The sequence below is a fragment of the Struthio camelus genome, chromosome Z, assembly GCF_040807025.1.
Source record: "Struthio camelus isolate bStrCam1 chromosome Z, bStrCam1.hap1, whole genome shotgun sequence".
Taxonomy (NCBI): domain Eukaryota; kingdom Metazoa; phylum Chordata; class Aves; order Struthioniformes; family Struthionidae; genus Struthio; species Struthio camelus.
In genome coordinates this window covers 39,603,094-39,623,699 of record NC_090982.1, presented here as the reverse complement: position 1 = coordinate 39,623,699, position 20,606 = coordinate 39,603,094, and the positions used below count along the sequence as shown (strand labels likewise).

Genomic DNA, 20,606 nt, shown 5'->3' with positions numbered 1-20,606 from the left:
CCTTATGTAGCTTTCAAAACAGTTTGCTGTCAAACAACAATAGACTTTGTTCTGTAATTACAGCAAGTGACCCCCCCTGCCCTTTTATTTCACAGTGAATAAACTACACCCAAGGCCAGCGAGAAAAGTACATGAAAAGCATATCTCCACAGCATCATTAATCACAGCACGTACTTAAATGACTTGCATCAATAGGTAAAAGGCGCACAGAATTTCCTGACGAAGTGTAAAACACCCTCAGTCCTGCTATAAAAAGTGAAGAACAAAATAAGCAATACCCGCCAACACGCTATAATTTATTGAAGACAACTTTCAGGCATGAAATGCAGCCTTAATGAAAAACAATAAACTAATACAAAAGAAATAAATTCCATCCTGGAATATTACTAGACGGATTCATTTTAAAACTGCAACCAGAGTTTTTACAGCTCTGCCTTACAGCTTCAGCCTTCTGCATTATTTCCACTTAAACACACACATTTTCATACACCAAATATAACCTTTCCATATCTCAGAGTGAAGTGAGCCCTTAAATCCCAAACTCTTCCTGTAACACACAAAGGAAAACTGTGTAGACAATCTGAACGCTTTTCAACGTAACAGCTGTTAAAATTACAAGAGCATTGCAAAAGATGAAGAGTTCATGCTGACAAACCCTCAGTAACTGTGCTAAAAAAAGTGTGGATGAGGAATGGAGACAGGTTTTAACACCAAAAATCTTAGGAGTGGTTAGCATACCTGTCAAAGCTACTTATTCAGACATGTCACTGGTGGCTTAACCACAAAACGGGCTGCACGAATATAGCTCAAACATCTTAGAATTACAGCATGCTTTGACTTTATCCACATATTAGGGGAGTGGCGACTTTTACAACATACTTGTGGTTTCTGCATAAAAGAACCAGCAGAACACAGTCATTGATTTAATTAGGCTTCATAAGATCCAATTTATCGTGTTTTACATGACTTTCTGCAGCAAGGAAACAGAATAAATAGACCAAAAATAGACACTGAGGCATGCTGTGAAAATTAAACAGTGACTACAACTCTTGGGAATCTGCTCCAAGCTTTTCACAAATAGTAAACAAATGCAATATTATATTCCACACCACATACAAAAAACCCTCAGGTTTTGAATCGGTAGGCGTTAACTCACTTGTATCAAGCAAGAAAGCACACAAATTCACGAGACGTGTCTTTCATGAACATTAAGACAACTGGAAACTGATTTAAACATGCAGGCTTGAAAATTATATATTCCTCTACAGACACAAAGGTGCTTTGTGCAAGTTATCGCACACCTAGCGTGTAAACAGTCAACACAAGAACACTTTAATGAATCTAAAATCCTTTTAAAAAAATCATAATGATTATTAAATATTTGAGGGAGGGGGGAAGCCAAAACAACAAGCATAAGACATTTTAAGTTTCGCTAATAATACCACAGGCTGGGTTTAAAGTTGCAACTGCTGTCAGCAAGGAGCTTCATTATTATCATATGGCTAGAAAGGAACATTCTTTAGGAAGAGAAACGCTGCGAGATGGTATTTAAGACAGCAAGCGAGCACACCATTGTGCCAGACAATGGCCAACGCTGCACGACTCTAATGGGCGAAGCCTATATTAAAGTCACTGTGTGCCAACAGCAGTGGCTGTTACTGGAAATGCAAGCTGCAAACCTCCCGGAGAAGCAACAACTACAACACAAAGTGCGCTGCCGCCTCTGAACCACTCCATACGTGTTTGCTCTCAATTTACATCTGATCCGATTGACATTGCACGTACGACTACTCGCATGTGTATGAATTCTTCATACAATTTCCTGTGTGACTAGAGAGGGAAAAGAACACAAAAACTGGAGAAACCACACCACTCTCTAATCTCTGTTGCCATGACAGCAGCCTTTGAGATACTGAAATGTTCAGATTGCCAGCTAAACAAAATTGTTGAATGTGAACATTTGGCTGAAAGATTAAAAGGCTAAGGGGGTTGCAAAAGGGCAGTACCTCCCACATTCCAGGCAGCCACTGAATCCAATCAAATGGCTCTGACTCTTTAACCACAGCCATTGTGAAGACCGGATTAGGGCAATTTATCTAGATAGTTAAAGCAGATTAGAGAACTGCAATTTGAAGACTATTGGCAACAAAAGTAAATGCCTACTGTACTAAGTTAATAAAGAGACCATGGGATTTTAGGACACCTTTCCGCAGCGAGCGCAGCTTTCATAAATCAAAGTGCAAACATATCCCCATGAATTAAAGCAATCTGGGTTTTTTTTCCGCATCTGCGTTTAGAAAAGGGCACAAGGCTCATTCAAATTCATCTGTAGATAACGCTATCTTAAAAGCAATAATAGGCACACAATACGAAATTTAATTCACTCCTTGCCTTGACCACAAGCCCTTGAAATTATCTTCGCTTTCTTAACAAACATTTCATGTCACAGACACCCAAATCTAATCCTTAAAAAGTCTACTGAATAATTACACAACCTTCAACATCACTGAAAAGCAAAAAGCCAGTAAGAGGTCATAACAAGGCGTAACTTTTCCCTGAGATCTTCTGCCCTCCCAGACACTCGCAGACCACTCCGTACAGTTGACGCCGACCCAAAAGTTTTGCCATCACTGAACATTCACTCAGGGCAGCTGTAAAAGTAGGTAATTTGAGACCAACAGCAGACAATCGAGCCGCAATCTAACGCCCTGACATTGCTCATTTGGAGGTGGGTAGTTTTTGCGTTACTTTTCAGGTAGACTAGGTTCTCTTGGTGTAGCAACCTGTAGACTTCATCTGCCTCGTAGTCCTGGGCCAAAACTAGCCCCCGCGATCCTGGAGAAGCAGCCGCCTGCCCTTTGGACGAACAGTTCCTGATGACACCAGAACCTGCCTCAATGAGCGGTAACAAAAGGCAAACTCTCCCTCCGCCCTTCCCTAAAAACACAAGGCCATTTACTCTGCCAGAAAGCATCCTTGCCACATTAATAGAAAGCAAGAAAAACACACACCCCTATTTGATTTCTTTCATACATTTCAACCACTCAGCAAACAAGCAGTTCACATCCAAGAACCCACAGGGCTCAGATAAGAAAGCTCCCCAGACAGGAGACAAACTGTTCTGCAAGCTGTTTTGCACGCATAGCTCAGTACAAGGTGCATTCCCCTCCTCCCAGCCTCCTCCTTCCAGGAGGACTAGAGGCACCGCCTGCCTGCTGGCTCACTCCTTCCCCATCTCCACACCAGCTTTCGGGGCCTCTGGGCTGCTGTACCGCCACAAGAGTCCCCCGTACGACGAGCGTCCCGCATCTCCGCCAAGGGGAGTGGCAGAGCCCAGGTCTCAGCTGATGCCTCTCTTCGCCCAAGCGCAGTCAGGACTCCAAAGCGGGGGGGTCAGGCAGAAGGGAGGGACAGTCCCTTTGCAGCCTGGGAGACGAACGGCTGCGAATATCGGCCGGTGTCATAGGAAGGGGTCAATACATACAACTCCAAGACCCGCTACTGGTGGAGCCTGAGCTGCACAGCCCCCTAGACAAACACACAAACCTCCAGCCTGACAACACGTGCCATCCCACCGGTACCAACAGCGCTGCTCGCTGCTAAAACCAGAGACAGCTCAGTCAGGGTCATCTCGGGGTTTTGTCCTTTCGGGTGAACGAAATCAAGAGAGGCACACAACACGAAACAGAAACATTCTCCAGGTCTGGGGACGGGGAGAGGAAATCAAAAGGAAAAGCAGCACACTCAAAACGTGCTGTCTTCTGCCTAGGGAGAGGGGTTTGGGGTTTAGAAGAAGAACAGATGCATGTCACATACACAACAGAGATAACAACAGGAGCCAAGCACACAGTTGTGGGAAGTTTATCATAGACACAGGGAGACACAGAAGAGAGGTGGTGGAGAGGAGCTTGTCCTACCTTTTCTGTTTTCAATTTCTTGATTCGCCTGTGGCTCTCCTCCTCCTCCTCTTCCTTCTTTACCAAAATAGAGTTCCCCATTAACCCTGAATCCGGGGTACTTTTGCTCACCTCCCCCACGGCGGAGGAGGCGCAGTGGAAGGGGCTGCTGCTCCCACCACCGCCTCCCTTGGCCCCGTAGCCATACAGGTGCCCAGGGGGAGCTTGGCTGCTGCCACCCCCACTGCCGTTGGGGTGGCCCTGCTGCAGGTCATGCTGCTTGTCCTTCCTGGATTTCCCTGCATCCTTATCCCGCTTGGAGCCTCTGCTGCCCTGGTTTTTACCTGGTTTCTCCTCTTTGTTTTTCCCACAAGAGGCAATAGTGTTGTTGTTGCTGGTGTTGTTATTATTGCCGTTTGGGTTACTGCTCACACTTTGACCCAGTGCTGAATTCATGCCAGTTGCCTCTCCAGGGCGCCCTTGGACTTCCTGCCTCTTGCCAGCACTGCTGATCTCAGGAATCCCATACAAGGCAGCAGAAGGCAGAGATTTATTAGCATCCTTAGAAGTTTTACTCCTTTTCACTTTTGATTTGCTAGTCTCTTTGTGAGAGGAATTCCCCTGGGGAGCAGAGGGCTGAACAGAAGCAAATTTTAGGCCATCAGCTAAGGCTGAGGTAGCATTAGCCCCACTGGAAGCCAGACCCCCGCAATCCTTGGAGCTGGTGTTGCTGCTGCTGCTGGTGTTCGTGGAATTATTCATCTCAAATTTCTGTCTGTCCTTTTCCAAATCGGCGTCCAAATCGATTATTAAATTCCCAACCCCGATTTCCCAATCATCGCCACTGTCATAAGTATCAACCGCGTTTGGATCCACACCTTTTCCTGCAGTGGAAGTGTTCACTGACATCCTGAAGATGAGATCTCTAGAATAAAAATCCGATGAACTTTCCTTTGGAGATGTGGGGACATTCGTTTATCTCCGTTGGGCTTTTTAAAATTTAACTCTTCTTGTCTTCCTCCCCCAGGTATGTCTAGGTTTATACCCTGCAGTCCACGTCCACCTTTTCCTGTGAGGAGGGGAAAAGTCGAATATTTCTTGTCTGGGTGTTACCAGATATAATACGGTTAATAAAAAGGGGGCAAGGTAGGGGGAGCGAAATCATTCAATATTTCCACGGGTTTGTTTGCTTTTAAGTTTGTTAAACTGGAGGCAATGGCTGTGATGCTTTTATAGTGAGCATCTTGAATCTAGTTGTATCCCAACATCCACGATCTCTCTTAAAAAGTCATGTCCAAAAAAAGAAGAAAAAAAAAAAGAACAAAAATTTAACTACATGATTTAAATCCACAAAGCTCAGGAAATACAGATTTAGGACTCGTGCCTAGCTGCTGGAGCACATGTTGTAATCTAACCCCCTGGACCACCACCTAGGCACAAAAGGGAGAAAAGGAAGGACACAGATTCACTCTTCAGTGCATTCCATGGATTTTGTGGCTTTAAACCAGACCCTTGAAGTTTTGTGACTTTCCTGTATTATCTTTACCTCTTTTTCTACTTAATCTTTTGGGGAGGGGGGGGTGAGGGGGGGAGAGAACGGAGGGAAGTGGGAAACCTAATTTTCCCTGACACAATACAGCTTCTATTAAAAGCCAGCAACCTACATATACAAACGTTCACTGAAAATCATTAAACTCCACAGGTAAAAAAAAAAAAAAAAGAAAAAGAAAAAGAAATTAAGAAGTCTTCTTTCTCTTAAAAATACACTCAAGCTAACAGTGCTAAAAGCAGTTCTAATGTACTCCTAGGTCACACAATTGTTAGGTCTGTTAAATATAGCATTACTGACTGTACAGGAAACTGATTAAGACATACACTTTAAGTGATCTGCACCAAGGTGGCCTCAGTGACCGCAAATGAGTGTGTGTTTGACAAAGCTTAGTTAAAACGATTTTTAAAGGGATCTCTCCCTTTTACAGTCGACTGCTGAAATATTCATACATATATATAATATATGCATATTGCTTACCTTTAATCCTTTATCATTTTTTAATTAAACCAGCAAATCAAAATGCTGTTCCCACTCGTCTCAGCAACAACTCTGTGCCTCATTTTACTTAAAGAGCAAGTGATCAAGAAGTAGAAAGCAAGTAACATCTCAGCCAGTATAAATCGGTCAATAACATATCTCCCCCTACTTTGGCACACGGATCAGAAGTCCTTTTTTGTTTGTTTTGTTTTTTCCTCCTCGCTTTAAAAAAAAAAAAACCGCTGCTCCTCACAACTTTACAAGCTGGTAGGTCATTTCTCACACTCACAACAGAAGCATCGAGGACCGGGTTTTTTGTTTGTTTGCTTCCCTGGATAAGCACCGAGCGGTAACAATCATCAGAGCAATTTTTAAAAATGTTTCCCCAACTTCACACTCCGTCTTCAGCCCCGGCCCTCGGAGCCATCCCGATCAGTAAGTAATGATCCCATGAAACAAACCTACAGGCGTCCGGGTGTTACAAGACAGAATGTGCTAACATCGGGATAAATTAGTGAAAGGGAGGAAGGAAAAAAAGAAGAAGAAAGGACTGAAAATCTGGGCTGGATTCCGCCTGTTAGTTGGGAAGTGGCATTTTTTTCGCCCGTCCTGACAGATCTGATTTCTTGAACTAACTTGAGGGGAAACGGAGGGGGAGGGGGGGCCGAGGAGGAGGAGCGGGAGGGGGGGAATCACTGATCTGATAAACCGGTTATCAAAACATTTTGTGGGAGTGGAGGAAGGAGAGCGTGCTCTCAAATGAAGTAAATTTTCCCAAGGATAGGATGCGGGGGGGGGGGGGGAACAGTTTTTTTTCTCTGCAAATAAACGTTGAAAAAAAAATATGCACAGACCAGATTAAATAGAAAAAATTAATTAAAAAAAAAAGGGAGCTTGGGCTAATCAGTCATGTGGTAAGTAATTCAGTAATTAGAGTCCAAAGAGATAAAACAGACGACCCTTTTTCAGGACAGATCGCTTCCCACCCCCCCCCCCCGGCTTTGTCTCAGCAAACCTTGCAGTCCATTTCTTTTCTCCCCCCACTTCGTCCACCAGCCCTCCTTCCCCCTTCTTCCCCCGTAAGTCAGACGGGCTCGGAGCGTTAGCTTAGTATTTTTAATTAGCCGGCGTTGGGAAGCTAAAAGCCGTAATGAATTGCCGGTGGCGGCGGGCGGGGGGGGGGGAAGGGGGGAGGGGCGGCCGCGCCAGCAACCGCCAACCCCCGAGGAGCGGCGGTTCCGTTACAGTTCAGGCCTCTCGCATCACGTGAGGCTCACGGGCTCAATTGGTTGTCGTGAGAACAAAAATGGGTGACAAGCGTATCCAGCAAATACTGATCTGCTCTTTAAAACACACACACTCACACACACACTACGGAGCCCCTAAGGTCTAGCTCTCGCTTCCCCCCCCCCCCGTCACCGGCACCAGTCACAGAGGTGAAGCGTTTTCCTCAGCCAAGGGGATCCCTGAAGTTTGGGGGGGGGGAGGCTGAATGCCATGGCAAAGGCGTATGTTTCAGACCCCTTATAAACCTTTCCTCGACTTATCTGCAATTTGTAGTAGTTTCGAGAGAGGAGATTTTTTTGGGGGGGGCGGGGGGGGAGAAGAATTATTTCGAGGTGTGCAGGTCCTCTCGGCGGCGGCTGGCCGTTTGATAGCCCCCAGCCAGCCCCTCCACCGTGTCTGCTGGGGGCTGGCGTGGTGGGAGATGTCGGCAGGAAACGCTCACGGCACCAGGAACAAATGGGCGCTGCCCCCCGCCCCGGCTTCAGCCTCACATTTCTTGCATTCACATGTGACAGGAGAAATAACCTCCTGTGCCACCGGGATCTGTCTGAACCCCATCACTCCTATTAACAAGTTACTCGGTCTTGGAGGGCTAAGGCGGGGGGGGGGGGGGAAGGATGCAGGCTGGTCTGTAATTGTGTCACTTTTATTTTTCCCTCTTGGTTAGTTAAAACCCCCCAAAAAGGCACTATGCTGTAACGCCCCCCGAGTGCACCGTCAAGTATGGTTTGTGTGACTACAGTGCTTTCACCCTCTTATTTCCCCTCATCCTCCTGCCTGTGGGATTTTCTTTTTTTACCCCCCCGCCAAACCCTAGTTATTTCAACGCCCAAAACTCTTTAACGCTCCCCTTTCCATGAAAGAAAAAAAATCCCCTCTAAGTGCTATAGACACACCACGCAACCGTACTTACGATCTGTATTGGATCGAGTTGACCTTTTCCTTCTAACTGCATTGAGTGTGTTTTTGTTGCAGCCGCTTTTTATTTTTGGAAAAAAAAAATCTAATGTCTTCAACAGATTTATTGTGTGTGGAAGAAGAGAGCACCAGATACCATGAACCTTCCTTTCTTAAAACGAAATCAAAACAACAACAACCACCAAAAAAAAAAAACCAAAAACCAAAAACAAAATCAGAATCCCCCTGCGCACACACACATGTACACACACACACTACACAACAAGCTGCCTCGACGGCAGCAGCGCGCGGCCGCGGCCGGCAGCGGAGGAGGGGCAGCGGGAGCCGGCTCCGGCTCCCTACCTGAAAGGGACTTTTCTTTGTTCCCAATGCCCTTCCCCACGCGGCCAATCAGAGACCAGCTTTTATGAAACCGGGCCCTCTGATTGGCCCGCCGCTCCTCCTGCCTGCCGGCGGGGGTGACACACACACACACACACACACACACACAGCCCCGCGTTCTGCAACCCTCCGACTACCCCCAGTGCTACAGTAGGCAGCCTCCTGCTGCAGCGAGATACAAATCATGTTTCCCATTTCAATTACGGCATTAGCCTACATAGTGCTTAAAAGAGAGAGAGAGAGAGAGGGAGGAGGGGGGAAAAAAAAAAGGGAAAACCAAGGTGGAGAGCAGCTCTGCCAAGACTCACACGTTGGGAGGAAGACTCCTTCATTTCATTTTAATTTAATTTCAGGGCAGTTTTCGAAGCGATGATGAATGATTTTTCTGTGCCGGTTTCAAAGAGGCAATTTAGAGTCTCACTCATAATTTTTAAATGCCCCCTCATTCAAAATTATAACAGCTTGAACCCAGCGAGAGAGGGCTGGCAGTACACATGTGCGATTATTTTCGTGCTTAGCGAAGGAGAAAAGCAAACAGTGTCTGAAGGAAGGGGCTGAAGGGAGGTTCAGGGCACGGCAGGCCCCCCCCCACCTCTGCTCTGAGAGACACCGAGGTACTGCAGCCTGCGCACATCAGCCCTATTTCTTAGCTTCACCCCGCTCCCCTCCACACCTATTTTATTGCATGATCATTTTTACAATATGGCTTAAGTTAGGCAGGTCGGGCTTTATATATTTATTTATTTATTTATTTGCAGGAGGAGGGGGAGCAGAAAATAACCCTTTTGTTTCCAGCCTCCTGATTTACTGCTGCAAGCACCGAACTGTGAATGCAAGCGACCATATAACTACCACGTGAACATCCTTTCACAGGAATTAGTAACACAAATCTTCCCTATCGGGCTTTGTGTAGCTCGAAAATATCCCCCTTAATCATTCCTTTTGTTTAGGTTGGGAGCCATTACGCTACAGCACTGCAAATTGCGCTTAACCCTTCGCGCGCCGCGGGGGCGGGCCCGGGGCCACGTGTGCACCCCCCCTCCCCGCCACCCGGGACACGTGGGGCGGGGACACGGCCCTGTCCTTGTCCCGCTCCCCGCCGCCGGTGCCACCCGGGACACGTGGGGCGGGGACCTGCCGCCGTCCCTGTCCCCGCTGGTGCTGCCCCTGCCTCGCGCCGGCGGCGGCCGTTGGTGCCCGCGCGCCGCCCTCTCCAACGGCCTTAACCGCCACGCCCGCGCGGCAGGCCGGGGGGGGGGGGGGGCTCGGCCCCCTTTATTTGTCATACGGAGGCACGGGGAGGGGGGGGAATTCTTTTCTTTTCTTTTTTTAAATTTCGCTCTCAATGATCTCCCTGTGAAAATCGATAAGTGTGTGTGGGGGATATTTTTCTCGCCAAAACGCAAGCGTTGCCCGAGTCATGGTTTCCGGAGAGAAGTCGCAGCGCGGCGTTTACAGTGTCCCCCGCGCGCACATGACAGTGTGACAAAATACACCTTTGGATTTCATCCAGCTGAGGAAATTATGGGCATTAGCGTCCCCGCGTTACACACTTTCCATCAAAGGCGTGATTAGCGGAGGATGCGCCGAGCGGGAAAACCACCTAAACCTGCTTGCTGCAGGGGCACGGGGGAAAACGACACGGTTTTGGGGGGGCCAAGCGGCCCCGTGGCGCTGTGCCTCGCTGCCCCCCCCCGCCCCCCACAGCCAGAGGGCCCTCGGGAGGCACCCGCTGCCCCTGGACCCCAGCTAAGGGTCACCCCAGCCCCAGGGCAAAGGCTGTGGGGCAGCCAGCGGGTGCTGGGGGCGCTTGGAAATCACCCAGAGCAATCCACGCTCCCCTTCTGGGGTAGAAACACTCCCTCCTCGGGGCTGATAACCAAGGGCTTATTAGCACCGATAACTCCCGTTGCCAGACAGGCCCTTGATCACGTTAAATTTTTCAGTGATTACGAAAAGAAAACCAACACGGCTGGTGTTTAGGACAACAAAAAAACGCTGCCCGAGAAGCTGGCTGGCCTGGCCTAGGCGACGGCCTGGGCCTGCGACCGGCCAAGGCTCGTTCGCGGGGGGCGCAGGGTCCGCACGCGGGCCGGTGACGCTGATCCCCATATGGGGGATGGCTGCTTGCGCCAAGGCCTTCGCCACGCGAGGGGAACAAGCTACAGGGTACCGCAAATGGCGGGCTCGCCAGGGTAACTCTGAGGTGATGTTGCTGGGTGGTTAGCGAGGATTTTTAACATCAGCGACACCAGGCTTACTTTTTATGCTGCTTAGTTGCCCGTGACTGTTGCTTTTTTTTTTTTTTAAACAATATGTATTTTCCAGATTTAGGTAATATCCCCGATCTCTCAAAATCGACCTCTGTTTAGACACGTTTCACTTTGGGCTGCTTCTCGCCTGCAAAATTACAGTCATTTTCACATTATTATACAGTGAGTAGGAGACAGATTGTATTTAGCATTGGGTGGGGGAAGGGTTATTATGGGAAGTGATCTGCTACGGTCAGCACATAATTTCAGCCCAAAGAAAATTGCTTCTGAATAGCTGGTCTGTTAACCAGCCAAGGAACGGTCACTGGGAGAGACTGCAAAAATGCCTCTGCTTTATCTGCACTACACCATCCTTTTAATTCCTCAAAGCAACGGTCAGTGAAGGAGCCTTTTTGCAACCGCAGCCGCCAATTCCTGGGTAAAATATCTTCACGCACTTCCTTAGATCACGATCCTCAGAAGAGAGACCCCCTTCCCCTCTCCCTTCTGGCTTTTGCATAGGCCTATACAGCAAAAGAGGCTGTCCAATGTACTGCATTGATTAGTGAAGAGCGGCTTTCATTTACCTATTGCTGAGGCAGAAATCAGAGCAAGCCCGCTCACAGGCCTGAGGGTGCATCTGCAGCAGTCACCTCCCATAAGCAGCTGCAAAAAGACTACTTAACTCGTAACTTCTCGTCAGGGTGGAAATGTCCTTATTTCGAAAGGAAGCCAACGCCCGTTGTATGATTTAGTGGCTTTTTTGCCTTCATTAATTTCTGCCTGCTCGCCAAATTCAATTACAACTTCGTACTCGTGTACGTTTTACAAGACAGACAGAAGGCCAATAAATTAGTGATGTTTGTCTAAAATGGGAAATCCCTTTCTAATTAATGCAGCTGCAGACCGCTAATAATCTCAAAGAAAGCCTCAGGCTTTTTTTTTTCTTTTATCTTGCCAGACACTCGCACCATATACGCTAAGAAAAATTACCAGCAAACGCCTATTTTTAGCAAAAGCAACGCGAGGCTCTTATCTTACACTCCTCGACGGTTTAAAAAACACGCTTGTCAGGAGCAAACGCTCCTTTTCCCTCCTCCCAGAACAGCCTGTGCAACCAGATAAAATCAGTGCCATCGGTCCGAGAACGTTTAGCGAGAAGCAGAGCAGCGGAAAGTCGCTTCCCCGCTGCCCGCCTCGCCCGCGGGGCCGGGGCCGGGGCCGGGCACAGCAGCCAATCACCACGAGGGAAATGTGCTTTCCCGCCTCCTCATTGGCTGAGCCTGGCCGCGGGGGTTCGGCGGCCGCTCCGCGCCCGGCTCCGCGCCCGGCTCCGCGCCCGGCTCCGCGCCGCCGCCCGGTTGCACTTAATACTCCCGCCGCCCCCGGCCCCTGCGTCCTTCGGCAACGTTCACGGGGCAGACGTAGGGTCAAGTCAAGTTTTCCCAGCGGACACCTTTTGGAAGGGCTGCTGCTTTAGTTCTTACTCGTATCCCGTGGAAAGGACCAACTTTAAAATCAGTGGTGTTCAATGTATTCATGTTTCAAAGTGCCAGATAGTCTCACCGTCATTTCCAGCTGGGTCTTCATTACTTTTCCTCGGGAGATGTCTTCCAACTGCACCCTTTGTTCCTCAATTTCATGTTGGCCGAGTGGAGATGCGCATGTATGTGCTGGCAATCTCGATAGTAAACGTGGCACGTCCACAGTGATTAAACCAGCATTCTTCTTTCTTTACCTTTGCACTAAAGAGAGAACAAAAATTCTACTTCTCTTGAGGATTTAGTTGTCCGGTTAATTTGCTAGACAGAGAATAGCATTTCTCTTGTATGTAACATTTTTGCAAAGCACAAGGTTGCGCACAGCAGTCTTGAAAGCAGTACACTGGAAACTCTAATACTGCTCGAAAAAAAAAATCTGATTAGCAAATTAGCAAAACCCCCCAAATTTATTGTCGCCTATCCTGCAGTCTTAGGATCTAACTTTTAACTGATGTGGGCAAACATTACTGGCTCTGCAAATTAGCTGTGGTTCCTTTATTATGGCTCTGCAGACTGCCAACGGTCCATAGACTGGACTGTGGGAACTGGTGATACAAACATGCAGGCGAGTCATTATACACATGGCAAGTACTTATGTTAGATACTACTTTTTCTGAAAGGCAACGCTAACAATGTTTTCTTTAGAGCAGTCCATAGACTCCTTTACATCCATCTGCATACTCACAAGGACTCTCGGTTGGATATCTAATCTAAAGGTCAGTATCTGTCATGGTTCAGCACACAGATATATGTTATATATGGAAACAAAGTACCACTGTGGTGGTTATAGAAGAGCAACAAAAAATGACCTGGCAATTAGAGGGAATGATTTATGAAAGACTCTGTGTGTGTCTGTGTGTGTGTGTGTGTGTGTATTTGAAGATAGAGAGTGCAAAAGGTAGACAGGACAGAACCTGCCTTTCTAAGAGCAAGGAGGATAAAACAAGAAAGAAAAAGTTTAAGCTAAAAAAAAATCCTAACAGTAAAATGTGCTAATCAGTGAAATAAATAAGGTCCCAAAGGAAGTTGTTAAGTCCCATTGCTTGGGACTTTAAAACTAGGCTGGAAAAAGCATTAAAAATGTACTATGGGGAATGAGTCTATTTTGGCATTAGAATGGACTGAATGACCTACTAAGTCTTTCCCATCTCTTAACTTAGCAGCTCCGTGAAATCCTGCTGTAGAATTTGAACTACAAACCTTTGACCTAGACACGGGTATAGCCTTCAGTTTGCAAAAGAGACACTCAATTTCTGCCCAGTAATTTAAACAACAGATTATTTATTTATGTAGTGTGTTGTGTAAACATTCAGATACTACTAAAAAACGTGTATTTCTTGCTTAATAGACTGTGCGAGATGAGAAACAGGCGACATGTTAAAATCTGTTACAGCCTTTTGTCATAGCCTTAATAGTCTATTACACAATATATTTTTTTACAGCTTCTTTCATACAAACTAGCATAACGTTTCACAGTCAATTATAATTTGTAATACAAATGATGGATGAAGGTACAGTATTTTATCTGGGCAGCATCCACATTATAGTAGTGCTAAGGTGAAAAACGTACAAAAGGCCAGTGGCTGGGTGCCATACTTCAGATTTTCAAAGAGAACAAATGAGCATGAGGAAATGAAACTGAGGTTTGGGGAATAGGATTAGATTGTTTTATTAGAGAGAAGGCTAGGAGTCATAGGCCAGGGAGAGAGAAGATGAGTCTTGAAATGGAATTTGCAGAGAAATAGTCAATTAGGCAGAAGCAGTCTGCAGTGGAAGCTGGGGTGAGAGGGATTTGTTGTCCAATGTGAAAAGGAGAGAGACTAGGCAGAGGTCTGACGCTGGATAAGCAGCTGGAATGAGCCAGAGATAAAATCAGATAGTATATTAGGAGTAAGGTAATGATGACGAAGAGGCAGTGTGTGCACTGGCTGGCAAAATGAGGAATGAATCTGTGAAAGTTGCCACGGCCACAGTTAGGAGGAACGAGGCAACACGCTGCTTCATTTTTGACAGAAGGAAGCTGGAAGAGGAATGACGCTGAAAACTCACCAAAGAAGTTATCGGAACGTGCTTGGGAGTTGACAACTGTAGATTTAAAGACTGCAGAGGTGTGGAAGGAGAAAGGAAACGCTCTAGGACAAGACGAATGCTTGAGATCTTGATAATCAGGGTGAGAGACATAGTAATAAATGAAGTACGTGGACCACTGGAGCTACAACTGAAGAGAATATTCCTAAGCGGTGCTGTATGGGCGCCAGAGCAGGCAACTGTGGCTTCTTGCTTTCCTGACTCCCCTGCTGTTTCCTTTGCTGTGCTGGGGCAGGAAGGGGGATACACAGAGACCTATGTATCCTCAAGGGTACAAGAAGGGACCTTCTGGAAAAGCAGTATGTGGACACAGAGGTCAGACAGTAGAAGAAAAAGGAGAGAGGGACTTGAGCCTAAGAGAGGGAGACAGAGAAAAAGGACAGTGTAAATACAGAGGTGGAATAATGCGCTCATTAGTGCAGAGGATGGGGAATTGGGGTACTTTCCTTAGATGTCTTGTGGTTACTGTGTGACCTCAGGAAGGTCATGGTACCTGTCTCTGCGACTCAGTCATCTTGCCTTGAAAAGGAACAAAACTCATGCAGGTAGATAAAAACTTCCTTAATTCCTCACCCAAAAATATCACAGTTAAATTTTTTATCAAAAAGGAAGCCTGAATCAGAAGAGGCATTATTCACTTTCTAGGCTTATATGCTCTGTGGAGCTACCCGAAACACTGCAGAACTGCACTGATGGTATTTGAGGAGAAGGCCCATCCCGCCTTCAGTTACTATTTGTGGAGATATGATTGCAAAAGTTTAATTTTAAGAGAGGAGAAGCCTGATGAATGAAGAGAAAACGAGAGGAGAAACTTCCAAGGAGTGCCTTGCTTTAGCAGTCCAGTGGTAAGGCACGCCTAGTCACAAAAAGAGCAGAACACTGTGAGAATTTTCCACAAAAGGCACTAAAGCATCCACAAATGCAGAAGAAGTCATCCAGCATTCAAAAAGGCATTAACGATGTCTTACCCTGTCAATCTGCGGCGTGAGTACAACTCGCTGGCAGGCTTGTTATGCTCCTTGGTGTAATGCCTAGGACTTGTAGCACAGCAGAGGCTGTGAAATTTAGCTAGTGTTTCCAGCCATAACTGTAAGGCAAACAAACAACAAGCACCATCACCGGCTGATCATTCTTCTTACTAGCAAAGAAAGATAGGATTGTAGTGCTATCCTGAGTGCATTACTTGTGTCTCTGTTTTAAAACAGCGGCAGGCACTGAAGCTGCCACTGTTCATGTGGGACTCAAAGAGCAGCTGATCTGTCTAGGAAGCTGGTGAGCCTCTGCACAGTCTAGCCTTTCAAATCTGTGGGTCTTCTCTTCTCACTGCTTCTGCTTCCTCCGTCCTAATTTGGTGTAACAGTGATTACTTAACTTACAGGGTGCTTTGAGAGCTGTGTTTGTTAGGCATGTGGAGATCAAGTGTAACGTGATTAAGAACATCTGCATTAGCTTTACAATTGTGTATAGTAAATAACTACTATAAAAGCAGACCTTTGGTGCCTGCAACTGCTCTCTTCTATGGGCCTACTGCAAAGGCTTGGCCTACAGTCCAAACAATCACACTGAGCTCTCACCTGCATCTATTTTTGTGTAACGACTGTTTCAAACTCTCTAAGGGGGGATTACTGCAGACTTTGTGCCTTGCTCCCTCAATAGTGACAGGGGCGTGAAAAGAGGCCTGATGCACAGGATCCATCCCCAACATCCTCCGAGCCCACAAGGCCTCTGAATGCACCTCCTATTTCTGGTTAAAGAAGTCTGACTCGTTAGGAGATGCCCAGAGATCCTTATGGAGCCTGCGGTGGTCTGCGGTGTCCTGGAACCAGAAACGCTATTTTTTTCAGCTTTCTTCTAATAGAAATACCAGAAAAAGAACCTGGTAGAAATTCCATGAGGATCTTTCCTCCATTGCTTCACCAGAGCGCCTTCTAGCTCCTATTCATCAAGAATGCCTAACAGAAGATCTCCACATTGTACTTAAAGGGCACAGATACTTATGAATTATACCGTACTCTAGACTATGGAATAGTATTCTGCAGAGCATATACTGCCCCTTCCCTTTCTGTCCCGCATTTGAAATTTAGGAACACATAAATGCACATCTGCATAAAAATCTTGCTTTCTAATTTTACACTTCTATGATTTCAAGTGCTCAAATATAATGCCCTCAGAATTAAAACAGGTTAAAATTTTGCCTTGAGCAAAGTTCTATAGCTTTTAAACAGGGTTGTTGGTTTTTATTTTTAATGGTGATATTAAAAGACACCTTTAATTATGCTGATATTAATAAGAAGTACTAAAATACACTGTTTCAATTTGGAGAAATGAGTTTGCGTGAACTATGCGTAGCCATAAATCTTTTTATCTAGCGCTCTGTATTTTGCTGGTTAAAAGCATTCTTGTGAGGTCAACTGAAAATCTGTGATCAAATGCAGACCAACTTTCTCTTGTACTGCTGTTCAAAATGGTGAATTAGTTCTGAAATATAATCTGTTAGCATATTATTAATAAAAACATTTAAACACCGAGGTCCAGGCTTTTGAGAAAAAAAAAGTGCACTTTTCCAGGAAAATACTGGGTGCCTAACGTTCTTATGTGTTCTGTGTGCTAAAACTAGGTTACAATTTGTCTTTTCTGGAGAAAATACTGTTAGCAAGAACGCATTGCAAATGCATCAGATAAGCGGGCAATGGCTTTCGCCATGTTCCTGAGGACTAGGTGTGAGAACTGTGCTGACGCCGAGCACGACACATCACATCAGCAGTTCCACCGGCTTTGACGTGAGGAAGAATGGCAGCATGTGGCCCTAAGCAGAAAATATGAAGCCCCGAGTATTATCTGCCCAACGTTTTTACATGTTCACACATTTCAGACTGATCAGAAAATTCCAGGGGTACATTCCTGCATTCACACATAACGTCACAACAACTCAGATTGCAGATAGTTATTCCTAAACTCAGTTCTCCAGAAGGTATTTATAGAAAGAGCTTTGAGGAGAATGTGATTGTGTTCCTTTTATTTCTCCCTATTTTAGCCTTATTAAAAGGAGAAACTATGCATCTGAAAAGAAAAACATGAAGAGGAGACCCCAATGCCATTACTTTGGAGTGCTGAGAGGTGGAGAATGAAAAAGCCATTGGTCTCAGTTTTACTACCACAATGGCCTTTTATGAGAGGGATTAGATACGCCTAGAGCTGGTGCAGCATTCAGTGCTGCCCTGGACAACAATCTGGAAAGAAAGACGATAAAAATCAGTTTGTCATAAGGCTAAATCACTGCAGACTAGCTAGATTGGCTTTTCAGATTGTTTTTCATTTGGGGAAGGGGGGAAAAATGAGAGCGAAATATGGCTTAAAGGCTAATTTTTTTATTTTTTTCTTCTCTCTCTCTCTCTCTCTCTCTCTCTCTCTCTCTCTCTCTCTCTCTCTCTCTCTCTTTTTTTTTTTCTTCCTGCAAGATGTAGCATTCAGAAAACATGTTGAGCGAGTTGAGGCATTAAAAAGATCAGTCTTTGGTTGCTGAATGAAAGACTGTTGTGCGTGTGACTCACATACTAAACAGAAATCTGCCTTCAAAGCCTATTTTACTGCCTAATTATATATACACAAAATGTAGCTGTCTGTTTCAATCAAATCCTAGGAAAAAGAATAAAACTCCTCTTAAGATGCAATTTTCATGGTTTGTCATAACCTTAGAACACACTCTGCTAATGCAAAAGGGGGAAGTACAGCTGCAAGGTCCAGATAAGGCACCAGTAATTGTTTTTCTTTTAATTATTACTTTATAAAGACATTACACCTCCTACTCAGAATGAGGAAAATTAGTGTCCTCTCAATTTTTTTTTCTTTTTAAGATTTTCCTTTTTTTCAGAGAAAGCTTGTTGTTATGCATTTCAGGAGCAGCCAGCAGCTATGGAAAGTACTTTCAAGTAGCCTCCCTAATAACAAGCTTTCAGGAGGGATCTAGGAATTCCAGCTTCTACGAACCTTTGTATGGAACTGAGCACTCCATATGAACAAACCCAAATATAGAGAGAAAGAATGCATCATAAAATATAAAATAATTGTTGGCAATCAGCTCTCTTGGAAACTTTCAAGCTGGACAACATGTGTGAGCCATTTCTTTTATGAGGCCAAAACCCCCAAACTGATTTCAGTTCTTGCAGTAACATGAGCGTGTGCATATGCGTGAATGTGTGTGTGTGTGTGTGTGTGTGTGTGTATACATATATATATGTATATGTATATAGGTATGTATATGTACATCATTTTTTAAATCTAACATTCACAGGTCTTTTTTGAATACCTTAAATGGTAAAGTTTAATAGGCCATTACTAATTTACATCCTCTTGCAGATACAAATCATTAAAATGAAATGATGTTTTAATGGCTTATTCAATACACATCTAATCGCTTCTTAAAAGTTTCTAACTCTGAAGACATCACTGGAGATCTCCCCAAGAGACTGGAGGGGTAGAGACAGACGTTCACCCTGCAGACGGCTATGCCAGGGGAAGAGAGACCACCCATAACCTGCCAGGGTTATGGGAGAGCATGTTGCACTCTCCCTCCCTCTGCTCCAAACTGCCTATGCAACTACTTATTTGAACGCGCCCTAGACCGTTTCAATCAAAATGAGAGAGAGTAGCAGAACTCCTGTTACTCACACTGTTTAAGTTAGTTGAACCCACTTAGGCCTGAGCAAGTTGTAGAGGGCTTTTCTGAGCTCAGCTGGCAGAGCTGAGGTTTAGTAACTTCTGGGAGGAGACATGGGAATACAGCGACAACAAGCAAGTCATGTAGACTTAGGGAATAACCCCATTTTATCAGCACGGCTGTTTACAGCCTCATGGTCGTATCCTGAACCTGCCTCCACTGCTGCTCAGCCACCGAGCCTAGCAGAATATGCTTGCTAACTACTAGAGGGAATCAGGTCAAACTTGCTCACTGGGAACTTAATTCAAAAACACGTTTGCTCTCCCAGCCACTGGCATTACTTGTGCTCCCCCAAAAAGGCACATCTCTCCCAAACTGGGCAGTGCCCGTTAATTACAGAATTAATTAGATAAGGCGCCCAACGGGTTCTGCTGGGCAATGCACGTGCAGTCAGCCAGAAGTTGTTTCCTGGCAAGCCTTCCTCCCACCTAGTCAAAGCCTAATGTTTTGAACCCTGACGTAAAGCACGGATGGGGAGCTGGGGAGAACGTGGGAAGAGCAGGGGTTTGGTGGGCCCCTGCAAACGGGTACCCGTCTCTCCCGGCCCGCTTACAGCGGAGGCTTGCTGAACACAACGACTGTACTTTGCACCAGACAATAGGTATGCTAAGGAGATGGGCTGAAGCTACTTCCCTTACCTGCCTGCAGGGAGGGGATTTGGAGAACAAACACGGAACAAAAGACCTCTGGCTGCAGTGAAGTCGCTGCAAAGCAAGCGAGGGTGCTTGCTGCAGCCTTTCTCATGGGCGCATCCTTTGTGCCCAGCCAAGGTGCAGCCTGGCCAAACACTTGAGCTGCTCTAACAGCTTGCTCCTGCCAAAAGGGGCAGGCCCAGGCCCCAGGCCCTGTTTTCTCACCCCCCCCCCACCACCACCCCAGCCTTTCGCAGCTGTGTGGTCTCATCTTCTCCATCCCACAGCCCTGGCACGCCTTTGACCCCCTTGGCGAGTCAGCGGGGTTTGTTCAGCCAACAGAAAACTATTGACTTTTTGTGGGGTTGGTTTGCTGCTGGCTCAGTGAGCTGAATCAGGTGAGAGGGGCACCCGCACCCTGGGAGGGAGCCATGGCCAGCAGCCGGGTGGGAGCGAGGGACAAGAGATTGAGGGGCGAGCGGGACGGGACCTCTCCTTTTAGTGGTAGAAAACCATGAAATTGGCTTCCGCCATTTCATCTACTGTACCCTAAGGACAGAGAGACGTCTCTCCAGCAGCCGTCACCAGATATGCCAGCTGAATTGCCAAAAAAATGCATTTAAACCATAAGCCACTCCAGCTCATTTTGACTGGAACAGGCTAAAGCGCGCTCACAAAAGCACCTTGCGCATGGTCATGGGTAGAGATTTTTGGTAGCTAGGGACAGAAGGCACCGGCAGGGCTGCAGTGCAGAAAAAAGAGAAATCTGCCTCTGCCCTCAGCACATCCATGCTGTGAGGGATTCAGTGCAGAAAAATGGGTGTGCTGTAAATTCACAACAGCTTCCTTTGCCAAAAACAGTTTC

At 46.2% G+C, this 20,606-nt stretch overlaps 1 protein-coding gene across 8 annotated transcripts in view; it reads right to left on the bottom strand.

The window, feature by feature from the left end:
* Window positions 1–8,465, bottom strand: part of LOC104150297 (zinc finger protein 608) — an 87,749-nt gene extending 79,284 nt beyond the window's left edge. For 2 of the 8 annotated variants that reach the window (XM_068927622.1, XM_068927620.1), the window contains exons 1-2: window positions 5,926–6,580; window positions 3,918–5,326 (exon numbers count right to left, since the gene is read on the bottom strand). In XM_068927622.1, the coding sequence (XP_068783723.1) occupies window positions 3,918–4,805 (888 nt within the window). In that variant the 5' untranslated portion in view covers window positions 4,806–5,326; window positions 5,926–6,580. Of the gene's footprint in view, window positions 1–3,917; window positions 5,327–5,925; window positions 6,581–8,125 lie in introns of those variants that run through there. The other 6 variants (XM_068927617.1, XM_068927616.1, XM_068927619.1 and 3 more) reach the window with 6 other exon arrangements.
* Window positions 8,466–20,606: the final 12,141 nt, after the last annotated feature.